Source organism: Agelaius phoeniceus, chromosome 1 (genome assembly GCF_051311805.1).
Source record: "Agelaius phoeniceus isolate bAgePho1 chromosome 1, bAgePho1.hap1, whole genome shotgun sequence".
In the NCBI taxonomy this organism is placed as follows: domain Eukaryota; kingdom Metazoa; phylum Chordata; class Aves; order Passeriformes; family Icteridae; genus Agelaius; species Agelaius phoeniceus.
In genome coordinates, this window is record NC_135265.1 from 131,330,309 (window position 1) to 131,347,208 (window position 16,900).

Sequence of the window (16,900 nt, forward strand, 5' to 3'; positions counted from 1 at the left end):
CTTCCCCAAGAGGATTTGCAGAATTACTTGAGGGAAAGTTGAACAAGCTGTCTTATTCCTGCATTGTGCAATTACCTTTCTATAACCAGAACTTACTGGCAGTTGCCAGATTTATGCAACTCACTGGAAGTAGTCAATCTAGTTAACATACTTTAGTATGTCCCTCCTTGCTGCTACTCCCATGGACATGAAATCTCCAACTGCAGCCAGCAGAGGAACAGACTGCACTTGAGGACAAGTTTACTTCTTTCTTAGAGAAAGTACTAAGTGCTGGATCTTTGTAAGACAGTAGATGCAGTGGTGATCCAAGCCTGGAAGAATATTTGATATTTAACATTGTTGTAGTGCACAGCGTACTGAGGTTGTGAGGATAATGGCAGAGGATGGCGCACACACAAACTGGTGATTGTTAAAAGAGGCTTTACTTTCTCTTCCTTGGTATTAATTAACTTGACATTTACCACTGTTACCAACCTGATCCTGCCCACACTATTCTCCCTTCCTGAATTGCTCAGCAGTACCACCATCTGCTGCCCTTGCCTCAATTTCAGCTAAACTTAAGATGTCAGACATTTTGTTTGCTACAATCAAATAATTGCAAAATCACCAGAGAGAAAGGGAGGGAGAAATTGCATTACCACAAAATACTTCTGCCCACAAATTCTGTGAGAAAGAAAACTTCCAAATATAGCCTTGCAGTTCAGGCAGTTGAACTGCTATTTTAAATCAAATTTTGAAAACTAGAGGACATTGCCAGAAATTTTTTTCTAAAAATGTATACTTACCGAATTTAAATCCACCCTCCAAAGTAAGCCTACATGAATACTATGTTTTCAGTAACTCATACTATTAACATTCATATTTTTCCAAGGAAAAATATAAGAATAAACCAGGTTTTAAAAGCAATTAAGAAGATATAAATGCTGCACACTGCCTGAGCACAGTTCTCCTAAGACCAGAGTCCTGGCAACTATCATAATCCTTTTGAAATTGTGCATATTAAGATTAAAGATCACTTTGTTCCTCTATTCCCACAACTAGTTGGTATGGTAAAAAGATCAGTCTCCTAGTTTTATATGTAACATCTTTAACATTTGCTCTCCTTTCTGTGCATGTGATTAAATGTAACATTTTGAAATCCCAAAGTTCTGAGAAAAACATAAATCCTTGTCCACAGCTGCTGTTTGACTCTGGAAACACATGCATTTTCTTTTCAAGCATCTACCATCAAAAAATCCCAGAGGACTTGAACTGGAGAACACCTGCATCTCTTCATTTAGTTCCAATAACAGAGTCGAAACTTCAAAATTACAAAAATAGATGCTATGTTCAGCTGCAGTTACATTCTCCCCCTAATTCCCGTGAACAAAAATGCTAAGAGCATGAAATCATTCAGGCAAGCTCTGTCATCGAGAGGATAAGATTTTTTGCACCAGAAGCCCAGTGGGAACTTGATAGAAAACTGGCAACAATTACAGATAAAGTACATAGTGAAATCCTCAGGGAGAGAAAAGGAAATGTAATAAGATAGATGGGTATAATTTTTACACATTTATGTCCAAACCACAAATGTGAATTGTCTTTAATTACTCCAATACACTAACCATTTTTATTCATTCATTGTGTTAAATCTTTTCAAAATACTTCAAATTAGACTATGAATTCTCTTTTACTAGGATTTTTTACTTATTTACTTGCTACCACAAGAACTCATTTAAATTAGATGAGAACTTAAAAATATAATTGTTTCAGCTTCAAAATTCAAGCTAATATCCCTAGTGCAAGCAGTCAAAATTAAATTTAAAAATATATCAATAACATGCTTTTTTAACTGCAAAAAGGGGGAATTTGTGGGGCATAGGTAGGTGTATAAGCATAAAACCAAACTTATCTCTAATCTCTCACCTCCTTTTTATTAAGTTTTAACAGATAAAAATCAGATCATTTACAATAATAAAAAAGTTTATGTTCCTGCTGGTACAACTTCTATGGCAATTTTTTCATACCTGAAGATATCATTTCTTCAGTTATTTTGTCCTTTTGGCATGGGAAGGGGGTGAATGGAGTGATCTTATCCAAATCAAAACACTGATAGAAGAAAAAAAATTCTAGAGGTTTTGGAAGTCTGAGAAACATATCACTTAAACAAGAAATACCAACTTTTATAAGGTAAAATGTTTGCTCTTCAGCCTTTATGCAGCTTTGACAAATTAGAGAAGCCTTCCCACTCTTGCTTTGCTCCACTAAGTGTAGAAATTTGACACATATGAGCATGATATTAATACAAGTACTTTTGTTTACTCCCTTATTTCACTGCTGCATTATTGCCTATTTAAGCCGATTTCAGAGAAAACTTTATTAATTGTATTTTTTATTTTTGTTCCTCTTGATTTATTTGTAATAAAGCTGTCCATACACTGGCTGTGCACGCACTCCCAATTATTCAATATGGCAAACCAAATAGAGCTTAATCAGCTCACCTCATCTATTCAACAGCTGTTCGTAATTAACCACTAACACCAGCATTCATTTTGAAATCTCTCTCTTCTCTCAAAGGCCAGGTGAAACAAACAAGGTCTGCAGCTTGCTCCCAGGGTTAATAAAGCCAGGCTTATTTCAGAGAAAGAGTAAGAAGACTTTCCCAAGCCCCGGGGTAATGGAATAATCTCCTCTCTTGTACTTATTTACATGCTGCAGTTTAAAGAGAAGCATATTCACTGATTTTTACAACTATGCATAGAGATACCTGGGGCAGTTTTCATACAACCAAAGTATCCAATATTAAAATTACAGCATAAGGACTAAACAAAATGATATTTATGTTCTTTGTCCCTAAATACTTCCTTTGCTATAGGTGGATCAGTTTTCCACGTGCTAATGACACTTTATGCATCAAACAGTAAAACACTCCTGACCAGTAATCATAAGTGTATGCACTTATATTGCATTTTATACTTGACGTACACTGTACATGCTACACATCACATGCTCTAAATGCTGCCCTTTTTGAAAACCCTTCAAAGAGCTTTTTCCTTTGAATGGTTGTACTCAATGCAGTATGGTACTGCTAGAACTATATTCTTTTTTTCTCTTCCTCTCAACAGCACAAGTGAAGTAGCAAAAAGGAAGATATCTCATCAAATGTTCTATCCCTCAGATTGTAAATACATCCTGTAACTTTGCAGGGCCACATACAGACAAGCAGTAAAAGGAAGTTGCACAACCATCCTGATCACCCTGGATCATATGGTTCAAGTGATACAAGACAGTAGACACTTGCTGATGCAACGAGGAGGAGGAACAGTCCCCTCCCTGTTCACCAGGTAAATATGCCCTGATTTATTCAAGTATCTCATGCCATTTGCACAACCTCCTCCTTAGCATTTTATATCCAAACGACTGCTTTAATTTTTGATCAAGTTGTTTTCCATTCAATTTAATGAATTGATTAGTCCAAATTCCTACTACAGAATACTCTATGCAACATTATCAGGAAAAATTTCACAAACAACTTCAGTACTGAACAATCACCTCCAGTAACACAGCTTAAAAAAACCTTTTACTCTCAAGGGATGAGGTTTTTTTCTGTGAAATTATCCAGTATAGCTTTTTAAACTCCCAGAAGTGACTGCAACTGATGGCAAATGCATTTTTATGCTCTCAAAGCACTTCATGTTTTCCCTACATGTAATTTTCACAGTAATAATGAAAATGATAGCCATATCTCCTGTATTAAAATTGCCCCAGTTTCTTCAGCATGCATTGGAAAGCAAAGGCTTTTGCTTTGGTGATTCTTTGTACAGAACCTGAGACAAATGAAACATTAATTACTCCTGGTTTAATTTATGTTAAAAAAAAAGAAATAAGTAATTTGCAGTATGCCATTCTTCCTGTTGAACGAGACTGAAGCTTGAGCAAATCAGTCAGATTTCTCCTCTCATTTGTCACTCCTTGCAGGTGCACCTGACAGGAGCAGAGCTAGAGCAGGTTAGTGACAGCCATTGTGTACACAGAATCAATACAACTTCCCTGAGATGCTAAAGGAGCAAGTGAAGTGTCCAGAACATTTTCAACTCTAAAATCTTCACATTTTTAATGCATGTCCATTCATCTAAAAAACAGGTACCACAGACAATTGTCTATTGCAAAAAAATGTTTTGTATCTCAAAATCCCTGAATGAGAGTCTGGCCAGCACTTCACTTGTTGGTGCCTTAATTCTCATTAAGCACCTCCTGTCACAACCCATCAAGGACTCCCAACCATCTAACTGGAACATCTATAATACTGATGAGCAAAAATGTATGTGATCCTTATGACCTGTAACAAAAGCAGTAAGCGTACAGTATATGTATCCACAGAGCCTTTAAATTAGAATTCATAGACTAAGACCAAAATTTGAAAATTAAACAAAAAGATCCTCAAAAAAGGCAATAAATACAACAATTAGTCATAGTAATAAATATTGGTGTTATGAACATTTAAAAGGTATTTAAGTGAATCAACAGGTGCAACAGATTTTAGCTTCATCTGACTAATTCAGATATCATTGAATCCTGAACTGCTTTTTGGCAATGCTTTAGGATCAGGACCTGAAGATAATTGTTACAATAACACTGCTGTAAACATTTCCAACATGATGCTATCCAAAAAACACAGAAGTACAATTACTGAAAAAATAACCTAACAACTGCTGGAGTGCACAGTGCTTACAAATATTTACTCTGTAAGAATCAAATGTTGCTTACATATGCACATAAAAATTCCAATGACAGTAATAAATTCACTGTTACTTTTCAGACTAATGACATTCAAGAATCATTTCACAGGAAAAAAATACAGAAAAAATGCACACTTGAAGTGTTCAAGTTACTTCTGTGTTTCATAATATTGGGATCAGGTAATTCTTTTACTTTCCTTAACGTAGATACTTTTTTGGATTGTTTTTTCCCCACTTTTCATTCCGTGCCTAGCATGGCCACAGAATAAGCTTTGAAAAACATGAAAACATGGTTTTTTAAGAAGCACCACACTGACAGCAAAACCCAGTTCCATGTGTATTTCACAAACTACATGAGTTATTTTAAACTCGACATATTTAAAAATTTTCAGTGTTGCTTAAAACAGACCAATGTTTTGTTTAAAGACCACAGAAACCATAAGAATGTCAGGTAAAAGTATTTATGCCCACAAAGTCAACAACACCCTTAAATTTAGCCAAACAACTCTCACAAATTATTAACTTCTTATTTAAGGCCACCACAACATTAAATTTGATGAGGTCGGACGTGTGCCCTGCAGTATTTTTTAGATTATTTTTTATTGTTAGCAAATTTTATGATAAACAAATTCTTAATAATAAATTTATATGAACCATTTAGAATCCAGTATGTCAACTTCTGTATAAGAAGGCCAACCCAGTACCAGGAAGAGAGACTGGAACTAATATTTTCAACATGGATCCTGCCTCTCCTCCCTCCCCCTCCTGAAGTTTACAAAAGTTTCATATAATTATTTTAAAAAGCAACCAAAGTTAATGAAGCACTCCTTATTGAAGAAGACATAAATCAAAATACAGCTTTCAGTTCTTTTGTCTCACAGTGAGCTAAAGTTACAGCTGTGTGCAGAGTGTTTAGAAGATACTTTGACATTTGGCACATTTTATATCAAGCCCCTCTTTTGAAAATCACATTGGATAGGAAAAATGTAATGTGATACCAGTTTAACAAGAGTTTTGTACTTACCAGAATTATGGCAGTAGTCAATATACTGGGGAATTTGGATTGTAAAGGCTACCAAATCTGGAGCTAAGAGAGATTCTGGCTTTCTACTCTCATTGAGCCATTTACTGCTGTGTAAGTCTCTGGTGTCAGAAGGGCCTTGAATTAAAGGAATCAGCTTCTCTTTTCCACCATCACCTAAGATAAAAATTAGATTCCTTACTGCTTTTAGTGTAACAAGATAAATTTTCAAGACAAACATTTACTAGTCCAAAGAAAACATCTATTAATTTACGTTGTGAATACAGAATTAAAAGAGCAAATAGAAAGAGCAGCATCACATAAACTATTTGGCAATCTACTTAATGTTTATCTTATAAATGCCTTGACTTCCAGGAGGATTTCAAATAAAGTAATTGATTATCTTTAAAACAGTATTTTATACTGTTTTATAAATTATTTTATAAAATTTTATAAAATAATCTACTTAAACATCACCATGAACTCAATTTAAAGACACTCAATTTTTAATTTTCATTAATTTTCTTTAATTTTTAATGTTCTTGACCTTAGCTGCTTATCCATAAAGACATCATACACATTGATAAGTTCCCACATGCTCCTCAGGAAAAACTGTATTAAAGAAGTAAAAAAAAATAAATAAAAATCACAGAGTCTGCAAAAACTTTACAAGCAAAATACATACCTATAGCATTAATGGAAAATGAGGCATTAAACAGTCAAGAAAATACACCAAAATAATGCTAAGGATAAAGCTAGGTGGAAATATTCTGTATTTTTCCTATTTCTTGAATGCTTCCTGATTAGTATTTGTCTCAGCAGAAAAAAAAATAAATTTCTTATTCAGTGTAAAATTTGACTATACTAGGCAAGACTGGATCATCATGACATACTTAATAAAAACAACAAACCCCCAAAACAGAATACAAAAACCCTTCTCTGATTCATAGGAACAATGAGTAAATTCTTGTTTCAGTAACTCCCCTTGTAAAAAACAAGGCCAATTCTCCTATACAGGCAATAAAGTTTTACATGGTCCAGCTGCACATACCTGGGGCTTTGGCACAAATTTTTATTGATCCCACGGTCCCAGAGGCACATTTGACCAATGATGTGCCGCAGTACTTCAATTCAACATTCTGGATTGAGCCCTCAAGAGTTGGCAGGGGATTCTTAGATTTCACACCTAATAAAAGAAAACTGCAAATGTACTAGCCTGTTGAATTTAAATATTTTTATATTCCTTCACCAAGGCATTTAAACTTAATTATATTTTAATTATCTACCTTAGATGTTCTTACAGCATTTTTGTTGTGATTCACAGGTTTTAAATGAAAGTGAAAGAATGCTGCATATGGGTTTTTTAATACAAACAGTTATGCACAAAATATATATAAATACTGTGAGGAAAACACACAAGACCACTTAGAAACTGAAATAACAAATATGCATATATACACATAGATACTTTCATTCTCACTTTGTAAGTGCCACGTCAACTATTATCCTTCATGTTTTTATTACGACCATTTAATTTCAGGATCTTAAAATGACTAAGTGTTTTCAGCTTTTATTTAGACATCAACATTTTACTCAGTAGCTACGTAAAGCATTAGATCCATGCAGCTGAGCAGTACAGAAGGCCAATGGCACACTTGCCATTTTTCAGCGGAAACTGGAGTTCAAACCTTGCCTTGGGTCACAAGTGGAAATAAGTTTTGGTGGTCTTTCCTCAGCCCCCATTTGTGAGCACCAGAAAACTACTGCACCACTTGGAAGAAGTCAGTGCTATTGGCAGTCACTTCTGAAGAGCTGCCCAGAACTGAGGCAGAAGCAGCAGGGGATTGTACAAGCCAGGACTGAGATTTGTTGGCAGAGCTTGAGGGCAGCCCCCCAAAACAGCCCCAGAGCATAGGTGGAGGAAGCCAGCCCTCCAAATCTGTACAGCACTGCCTATCAGAAAAAAAACACATAAATTCACTTGCAAATTAGAAATAAATAGTTTCAACACCTGTAAGAAGTATGAAAGGAAAAACTAACAGAAGTTGCCTTTTTTATGGTTTCTTTTTCCCTTCGTGCAGAAGCAACTTGGAATTTGTCAGTTAAAATTGGCAAGCAGCTTGTTAATTATGCAAACATTAGTATAATTATGGAACCATTTCCTCATGTATGTAACATAGAATTTGTTCCAAAATCCATAATTATGCAAGGAAAGTATTGTGGAATATCAGGTAAAAAAGCAATTTTATACATATTTCAAGATTATTAAACACATTAAAGTGTAATCATCTACAGAATTAATTATTTAGGTTTTTTTCAAAATCTCTCCAAGACTTAACTCAAAGAACAACCTCTAATATATATTAACTAGTAAGGAAAAGAATCCTAAAAAAATTATAGGGAACAGAAGATTTCAGATTAAACTTGGTAATTATGCTTAGTTCACTGTGCCTATTCCAGTTCCTAAAGATCGAAGAATATTTTGTGCTGCATACAAAATCATTTAGCAAGCAGTCTTGACATATATTCAAGTTTTTTTCTGGTAAAACATTAAAATAAACTTTGAGTAAAAAGTACTTTCCAAGACAGAAAGAAAGAAGAAACACACGAAGGGACACGCAGAACGTGATAAAGCAGACTGCCATCTGAAAGTAGGTTCCACACTCAAGGTATTATTTCTTATCAAAATTTACCCTGTCTTCTGTCTTTGGGGTATGTCCAGACGTTTCCTAATTTGTGACTCAGGAAGGCTTCAGGCTCAAAGAATACTCACTGAAACTAATTTGCGTGCCTTCCCTTACAACACCCCATCAGTTCTCAGACTGAAAGACCAACTACCAGTTTGTCTTGTAAACAGACCCTCACTCCCATTTTTGTCCAGGGTAAGCCTCTTTTAAAGCTGAAAATCCCCTTTGATCTAAGGCACGGTATCTGACACAATACATGAATTTATCAAAAGAAACTAGGATATCTGCAGGTATTTCTGCCTCCTCATAGTTCCTAAAAATTTGTGCAAAATACAGGCCATTACATTCAAATAAAATAAAAAAAAGGGGGGGGGGGGGGGGGGGAATATCCATCTTCTGCCAATTCCAAAACAAAGATTATTAAACAGTTTGTAGGCAGCCAATATTACAGTTAAAGCAAATCAAACTGAGGTCACAATTTGATCCCTGTCTTTTAAGCCCTCTTAAAACTGGTAGTTTCTTGCTGTTTTCATTTTTCAGTAATTCTTTTAAGAATCAAAATTAAAGGTGTGATGTGCAATACACTTCTCTCACTTCACTATGGAAGACGAAGTACTTTTAAAACTAAATAATTTCCATAATGGAGTTCACTTTTAGATGCATTATCCTGGACAACTTCTTTACATTGATACTAAAACTGTCCATGTTACTTACAGGCATAACTTAAATTTTACTTTAGTATCCTATCTGAGAAAAAGGAACCAAGTTAAGTGTGACTATGCTCACTCTTTGTTTCTGTTTACTCCTAGTCTCTCACCAAGTAACTTCTGGACTTACTGAATTTCAGCAAGATATGACAGCATTATCCAAGACATTTATTTTCTACAACCTTCATGAAAACATGAGTCTATTTGCCCTCTTCAATTGACCAGTTATCAAATTTATGACAGTCAGCAAAGCATTGCTCAAATGAGCCAAGGAACTGCTTTTCACCCAGCCAGCAGTTAAGGACCACGATGGGAAGCCAGGAAAGCTTCATGGCTTGGCTTTAAAGAAACCCACAAACCCCTAATACATGGTCATAGAATTAACCATCATATTTTAATGCATATGAAGAAGTCACTGGTAGCAGTAATAAGGTTTTTTGGGCTTTTTTTCTGTTACAGGATTAGCATAAAAACTTTGTCCATTGTTTTCAACTATTTGACAGAAAATAGGGAAGAATTGGGAAAATACAGAGTATCTCATGCCTTCCTTTTCTATGTTGTTTTGATGTCAAATGCCAACCTGCTTTCAGCTTCAACACCTGATAACTACAGCACAGCACAGTAACCAAGGAGAAGTTGCCAGAAAAAAATTCCAGCTCTGGACTGATGGATACTCAAAAACCCTATTTATTAATTACTGAAATCCTATATAGAGAGCACAGTAAGAAACTCAGAATGTCTAACTAGACTTTCATCACAAAGACAAAAATCACCTAAACTTAAGGTGATTGCCCTGGCCAAGTCACAAATCGTTTTCAAGGCACAGAAAGTTTAGAGACTTTTAGTGAACCATTTCTAATGAACTGGTTTAAAATAGGAGGCCATTTTCTTCAGTCTGAAAATTTTTGGAAATTATGAGCCATCTCTCATAAACTTGTCAAACTGGCAAGCTGCTCTACAGAGAAGAAAGAAGCCTTGTTTCCTTCATATGCCTCTATTTGTAGATCGCATCCCTGTAACTTTAGTTCCTCCCGAATAGTCTCCCTTATTTCTTTCATCGTGGTACCATTATAAAATTGAAGTCTCAGCAGTTGTTCACAGAACTAAAATATTCCTTAAACGCCTATTTCAGCAAACAAATGTTTAAGCAAGCAAAGACTAGAGCTTCCTTCCCTCCCCTCAATGTTTATGAACTTTTCTTCAAGTAGTGTTTTAAGGGATTGACTGAGTATGAAGATGTTCAAACTGCTAGATTAGAAATGTTCCCTGCCTCCATGTACTAACTGAAAATTTGCATGGAGACAAACAGACCACAACATTTTAATTAAGACATTGAGCATGAATTTGAACAGACACTAGGAAAACCAAATCTAACATTGCCAACAGCAAACAAACATTATGCAAATTCAACATCCTGCAAATGAAGTAGAGAAAGGCTTATTTCCAAGGTGCTAGAGAAGAGAGTAGAACTTGCACTGTACTCATTCTTCTGGAATCTCACCTGCTAAAGCACCACTCAGATTTACCTGATGATGCCCAGTGGAGTCAAATTAGGGCAACGTGTTTCTTCTTAGTACAAATCACTTTTTCTTCAGTTAATTTATTATTTTCACCAGGAACAGGGGAATCAAAGACTTTATGAAGGAAGAGATACATATGCCAGTCACCATCAAATGTAACTTATGGCTCCTTCCAGATAAATTTTCTAGATGTCTGGAGTTTTTTTCCTGCAAACATTGTCCATTGTAGAATGATTTGCAGCAAAAATCCAGCGTTTCCTTCCCAATATGTAGCCATGTGTACACTCAGTGATCAAGTATAGCCTATTTCACTTGATTCAGACACATAGAATACCTCATATCACCAAAGACTTAAAATCTGTTCTTTCCATATGGTAGAACCCAAAAATAGGCAGAAAGGTTTTCTAACTTAAAATCTACTACACCTTGACAATTTGCACCTTGCACACACTAACTCGCCTTAATTATAACTCCAAGCCTGAAGAGCTGTTGTGATCCAGGTACACATACAGAAATATTGTGCTGTCAAGAAAGGTTTTCCCACACTTTGAAACAGGTATTCACATCCTCCCTCCAACATTCCAGATATAGCTTTGGTCTGTTCCATGTACATAATCCAACCACACAGCTTGCCCCAAGTTCCTGCATTCAGTGTCATTCCACATGCAAGCAGGGAGAAACAAACAGCTAAAGGCAGATCACAACTATGTCTTTATAGATCAGCTCGGGACTTCTTCTAGCAAGCTTAGAAACCTAAGCACTCATTTAATTTAAGGCCTGTTTAAAAACATCACCTAATTAGTGATTTTACCAACAAACATCTATTACCAATCCATTTGTGATAAGGGGAATTTGCAACAATTACTAGCAAACCAAGAAACAAAATCTAAACTGATCAATAACAAGCACAGAAAACCAGAAAAGAGGAATGTTACTGATTCTGAGGACAACAGACAGAACTGCGTGCCAACAAATCCCTGAAATACAGTAATTATTTAGAAAGCTCATAAAAGAACTGCAAAATACGAAATAGGAAATGAATAAGGCATGACAAACTTCTAGAAGCAACTCCACATGAATTGTCCCCACATTTAGTCTGTGGCCTCAGAAGGAAAAATCTCAATATTTAAAGTATTAAGTACCAATAAACTATGGTTTGGCAACATGATATAGTAAAAGACTGTCACATACTTGTCAAAATAATTTCAAACAGTAAAAAGATCAATCCATGAATAAAAGTAAGGAGCTATTAACTAAATGAAATAACATTGAAGCATAAGTCTTACTGGAATCATGACAAAAAATGTCAAATTATTTTCACAGAAACATATATTTAGGTTTTACATGACTAACACAGAAAAGCTAGTAAACAAATTGAAGCATAAGAGAAACCTCATTTCTTTCCTAAGAGATATTCATCTGTATTCAGTCTCTCCTTAGGCAGTTCTCAGTGAGAATTTCTGGAGTCTGTATTGGGCTTGGTTAGAGAGATGGCACTTCTGAGGAACTCCAAGCTAAAACCAAACTTAATTCCTTCCTCCTTTCAGAAAGAACATAATAGAAGCCACAAAGACCAGCTCTAACTGGCACCAGTCCTATTTCTCACGTTCAAAGCATTGGGAGAGCATAAAGCTTTCACATTCTTATTTGCAATAAAACAGCAGCAACATAGGAACTTCAATATCTCTTTCAATCATTCTGCTTCCTCACACACATCACCTGAAATCACTGGGGTCTTGTGTTTAAGGTTCCCTCCTCCAACCCTCCCACAACTCTCCCACTTCCTTTTTTTAACTGGAAAAACAGAGAAAAAGAGAGGTTTTCCTAAAATGTAGAAGCTGGGGTATAGGTATTTTCTGCGATTTTTCCATAGTAAAATTGAATCTTTGCAACAAAGTACCTCAAGGATCTTCACTGTGCTCACAATTGCATGTTTTAAATCTGTCAACATAATCTACAGACCATATTTTGCAACCCTAATGCACATACACACAGGCTACTATTTTATGACTTCTTCAAAACAGTCATTCAGGCAGCTTATTTTAAGGAACTGTCAAGGTAAATTATTTGGGTGTTTTTTCTAACTCAACTTGATGTAATGTCACAGTTTCTATTCTGATTATCATAGTTATTTATTTTCATGCAACTGTGTCAACCAGTTCTTAGTCTACATTTCACTATTCTAAGAAACTATAGTTCCATCCCCACATGCTCCCATGACTTAAAAGGGCACCAACAGCAGGATTATGGTAGACCTGTCTTGCCTTTAACATATTGTGAACTGGACAGATTTTCTACTGACTTGAGCTTCTGGGCCAGAGCTCCACACATAAGAGAACCCTGTACTTCCTAAAAAACAGCTCTGAATTTATTTTCTCTTCAACCATGGTACTAAAAGAAAAAGTAAATGCATGAAAGCGTGAAATTAAGTGACAGACTGAAATACTCCCTAAAGAAGGTCAAGCTGCTTTGTTCTTGGGCAACAATGATAAAATATTTATCAATATAAGTATGTATCATTCTCTTCATCAGAATATAAGCTGCAAAAAGCACATGTTAAAATCTCTCTAACTAATCACTTAAATCCTTAAACTGCCTGTGAACTAACTAAGGTTTCTCCATTACCTAAATACTAAACAAGATGCAGGATCATCATTATAAACAGAGATTTACATATTGCAAAATATTTCCCAGCTTGCTAAAGAATAGCAGCATTTCACCTACAGGGAGAATCATTTTAAAAAGACAAAATCCTGTTCTTTACCTTCCTGCTTCACTATGGCCTTCAAACAGGTCCCCATATGCCCAAAAGCCTCTTGATTTTTCTAAAATCCTTCTTCAAATAGAGAGGTAAATAAGAAAACTGTAGCTCAAAAACTGAAAACTAGCATTGAAGAAAACATAGAACATTTGGAATAATATGCTTAAAGCATTCTAGGTAAGAAGAAGCTTTAAATATTCCTTATTGATGATCTGTTTTAAGTGATTATCTTATTATTTTATCCAGTAAGGTAAAATGTGGTTTTAATTTGGAATGCTCATACAAGAACTAAACAGCTACCACTGAACTGCACAGAATCTCTGAATCATTTACATTGGAAAAGACCTTTAACATCATCAAGTCCAACTGTAAACTTAACACTGCCAAATTCACCAGAAGAAGTAATCAGATGACCAAACACCCTCCTCCAGGTGCTTTTTATAGCGCCGCTGGAGGTGATGTTAGTGAAGATAAGGGTGACAATTTCAACTATGCCTCCCTTCTAGTAATAGAAACATTCCCTTATGGACCTACTGTAACACCCAGTGTGCTGTTTCCACCTGCAATGGTACCTAACACTGGAGCACAGCTGGACAACAATTTGCAAGTGTTGCACACTGACTGCTAAGCTTCACGTGTGATTAGTAATATTTATTTAAACTACTACTACCCAGGATTTGCTAAGTTCTTTCAGGATAGAAAATGTAGGGGGGGAGATGTGAATGTCACTAGTAGCAATCACTCTGTGAGAGAAATCTGCCCTGAAAACTGTCCTGGAGTTGGCAGAGGCACAAAGCTGGGCCTGAGTGCTGTGAGAGCAGGGGAACGAGGTGGGAACAGCTCTGCCTCACCAGCTGTGGGGAAAAACCAGGGCAGCTCAGAAAATGGGTTGTAGACCTGCAAACCAAGGTGGGGCTGTGGAGTGGCAAGCAGCTGTCCCCTGGCATGCCACATGTCAGAGGAGGCCAGGCCTGGGCAACGCAGACAATCCCAATCCCCTCTGCCATAAGGAACCCTGACCACATCCCACACCATCAGACTTCTGCTCCCTGTTGGACTGAGGATCCTTTTGATCTAAATAGCCAACACTTAGAAAAGGAATACCATTTTCCATCTTTAAACATAGACAGGATTGTAAATAACTCTAAAATTTTGATGTGAAAAGTGCAGTTTTGGGCAATTTATTATTATTAACCTCATTGTTGCTAACATTTGGACTATTTAGGCATCAGCAATTATAAGCAGACCTAACTGAAGTCATTATTTTGGATTTGGCAATATGACACTGATCAGGACACAGGATTAAAGTAGCTTTAGTGCTCCTCTTCCTGCTGTTGTAAAAAAGGTTAAAAAAGAAAAGGACTGTTTTCTCTTTCTGCCCAATTCAACAGCTGCATTTCAGATATTCTGTATCATTTGAGACAATTGGTAGAAGCCAAAGTTGATACATTAAAATAAAAATAAAATTTAAATTAATTAAAATTAATATAAAATTAAAATTTTGTCTTCCAAGAAAATGCAAAAAAAACCCTATCAAAATCTAGATTGTAACTTTAGAAAAGCATGTCCTATCAATCCTCAACCTATGTGTTGTCAGTCGACAAATGCTAGAAGTGACATGCGTACATCTGTATGGGATACAGATAAATAAGAACTTGAGAAACCTGCACAGTAAAGTATTTGAGGCAAGATTCTGAAAAAGATGAAGACAGATAGATAGATAAAGAGCTCACAATTCCCATCATCAGTAAGACACCCTTTGGTTGGAAACCATGCAGTTGCAATTGGTTCGTTCCATCTCAGTTGTACAAGACTTCTATGCATTTCAAATACAGTAGTTTTCCTGTATCTGAGGCTAATAATAGCTCATGCTAAATGTCAACATGTAAAATATATGAAAACACTTTCACTCATTAGTAAATGCTAACAGGATCTCAAAAATCTGAAATGCATTTTCTATCTAGCCTAGTTCAAATTCAACCCAGGACTAGCTCAAAGGGCTTATCTTCAAACACATTAAGCAAAAAGTGCAATTTATCTTAGGCTCTGGATTAAACTCTACACTTTACAACTCTTCTTTTAGTAAAAAGCTGGGGAGCAACTAAAGAGAAACTTTCTAGGACAGCAAATTGTAGGATGAAAAAACAAATTCTCAGTCAAATCAGAGCTCATCTCAGACCTTATCACCTTCTCTTGCACCTGTGGAGCTCCTTTCTCTAAGGCACATCTACTCAAAGAAACTATTTGGCAACTATAAAACTAATAAATATTTCCTATGAGTCTTGCATTGCCTTTAAAAAGCCTCCTTCACCAGAACAGATTCAAACCTTACAGTGCTATGTAACACACCTACTATGCTAAAGACAAAAAGTGCCAGGTATCACCTGGACCTACACATGATTGTGAGCTTTCCTGTAACACATATGACACCTGGTCACCTGTTTGCTGTCAAACACAATATCCAATCACTGAAATCTCTCACAGGCTCAATTGGAGCTTATTGAATATAGGACAGCACAGTTATGGACCAGTAAAAAGGTAAACAAGAAGAGGATTCTAGAGGATGGACATAGTAATCCTTTAAGCAGTAAAGAAATTGCAAAGGTTCATAAAGATTCAAAAGAAGGTCAGAAGCGTTCAGTAACAGTATTATCAAAAATAAGGAACATCTAAAGTGTAATCATTAACAGTTAATTTCCTGAGTTGCTAGGCATGGGGGAGAAGCAAAAAAGAATGTTAACATCCCTCAGTTGGGAAGTGAAGAAAGCCCAGAGTCACGTGATTAAAAGATGGACTACAGAGATTGCTGCTACAATCACTTACTGTAAATAAGTAGGAAATGACAGGAAAACAGTCATTCAGATAGGGTGGATAAATAAAATATGACAGAAGTTAAACAGAAAGATTAAAATACAGTAGATCAGTGTTATCATGAAGAATCTTCCCATTAATCTCCTTCTCAGAAAGTATATGCTGCTTTAAATAAAAGGTCCAAGTTTACCCCTTTACAAGTTTTCCATGCACAAAGATGACAAAATTTCACTTTCATTAAAGATGAGGGTTTTTCTAACTGAAGAATCATTCTTATTCACAATTTCTATACCACACTGTTTTTCTTTATATCAATGTACTCCTTCCAACAATCTAATGTAGATTGTTTAGGATATCAACTTTAAAACACAATGCTCTAATTTTAACAAACATGTTTGTATTTTCTTTTAAATGGTCTATGTAACTCCTGAGGACTTAAAGAAAACAATACATTTAGTGTCTGGAATGGCAGTTTCTTACACAAGGAGGATATTAACCTTTAATCCTTGAAATCATTAAAGAAATGTTTGTAGAAATATTTTTAGCCTCTTTATCTGGTCAAAGTACTGGAAGTTAAATCGTGTCTGTACAAACCAATCATTTCACCAGCAGTTTTATATTTCTTTAAAGCCTCATATAAAAAGCACCTGCTTAAAGTGAGTAATGGAGTTTTAT

General features: G+C 35.7%; 1 protein-coding gene across 6 annotated transcripts in view; it reads right to left on the bottom strand.

The window, feature by feature from the left end:
• Positions 1 to 16,900, bottom strand: part of VPS13B (vacuolar protein sorting 13 homolog B) — a 434,757-nt gene that overhangs the window by 289,872 nt on the left and 127,985 nt on the right. For all 6 annotated transcript variants that reach the window (XM_077187531.1, XM_077187521.1, XM_077187524.1 and 3 more), the window contains 2 exons: positions 6,791 to 6,925; positions 5,743 to 5,916 (listed from right to left, as the gene is read on the bottom strand). In XM_077187531.1, coding sequence (XP_077043646.1) covers positions 5,743 to 5,916; positions 6,791 to 6,925 — 309 coding nt within the window. The remainder of the gene's footprint in view (positions 1 to 5,742; positions 5,917 to 6,790; positions 6,926 to 16,900) is intronic.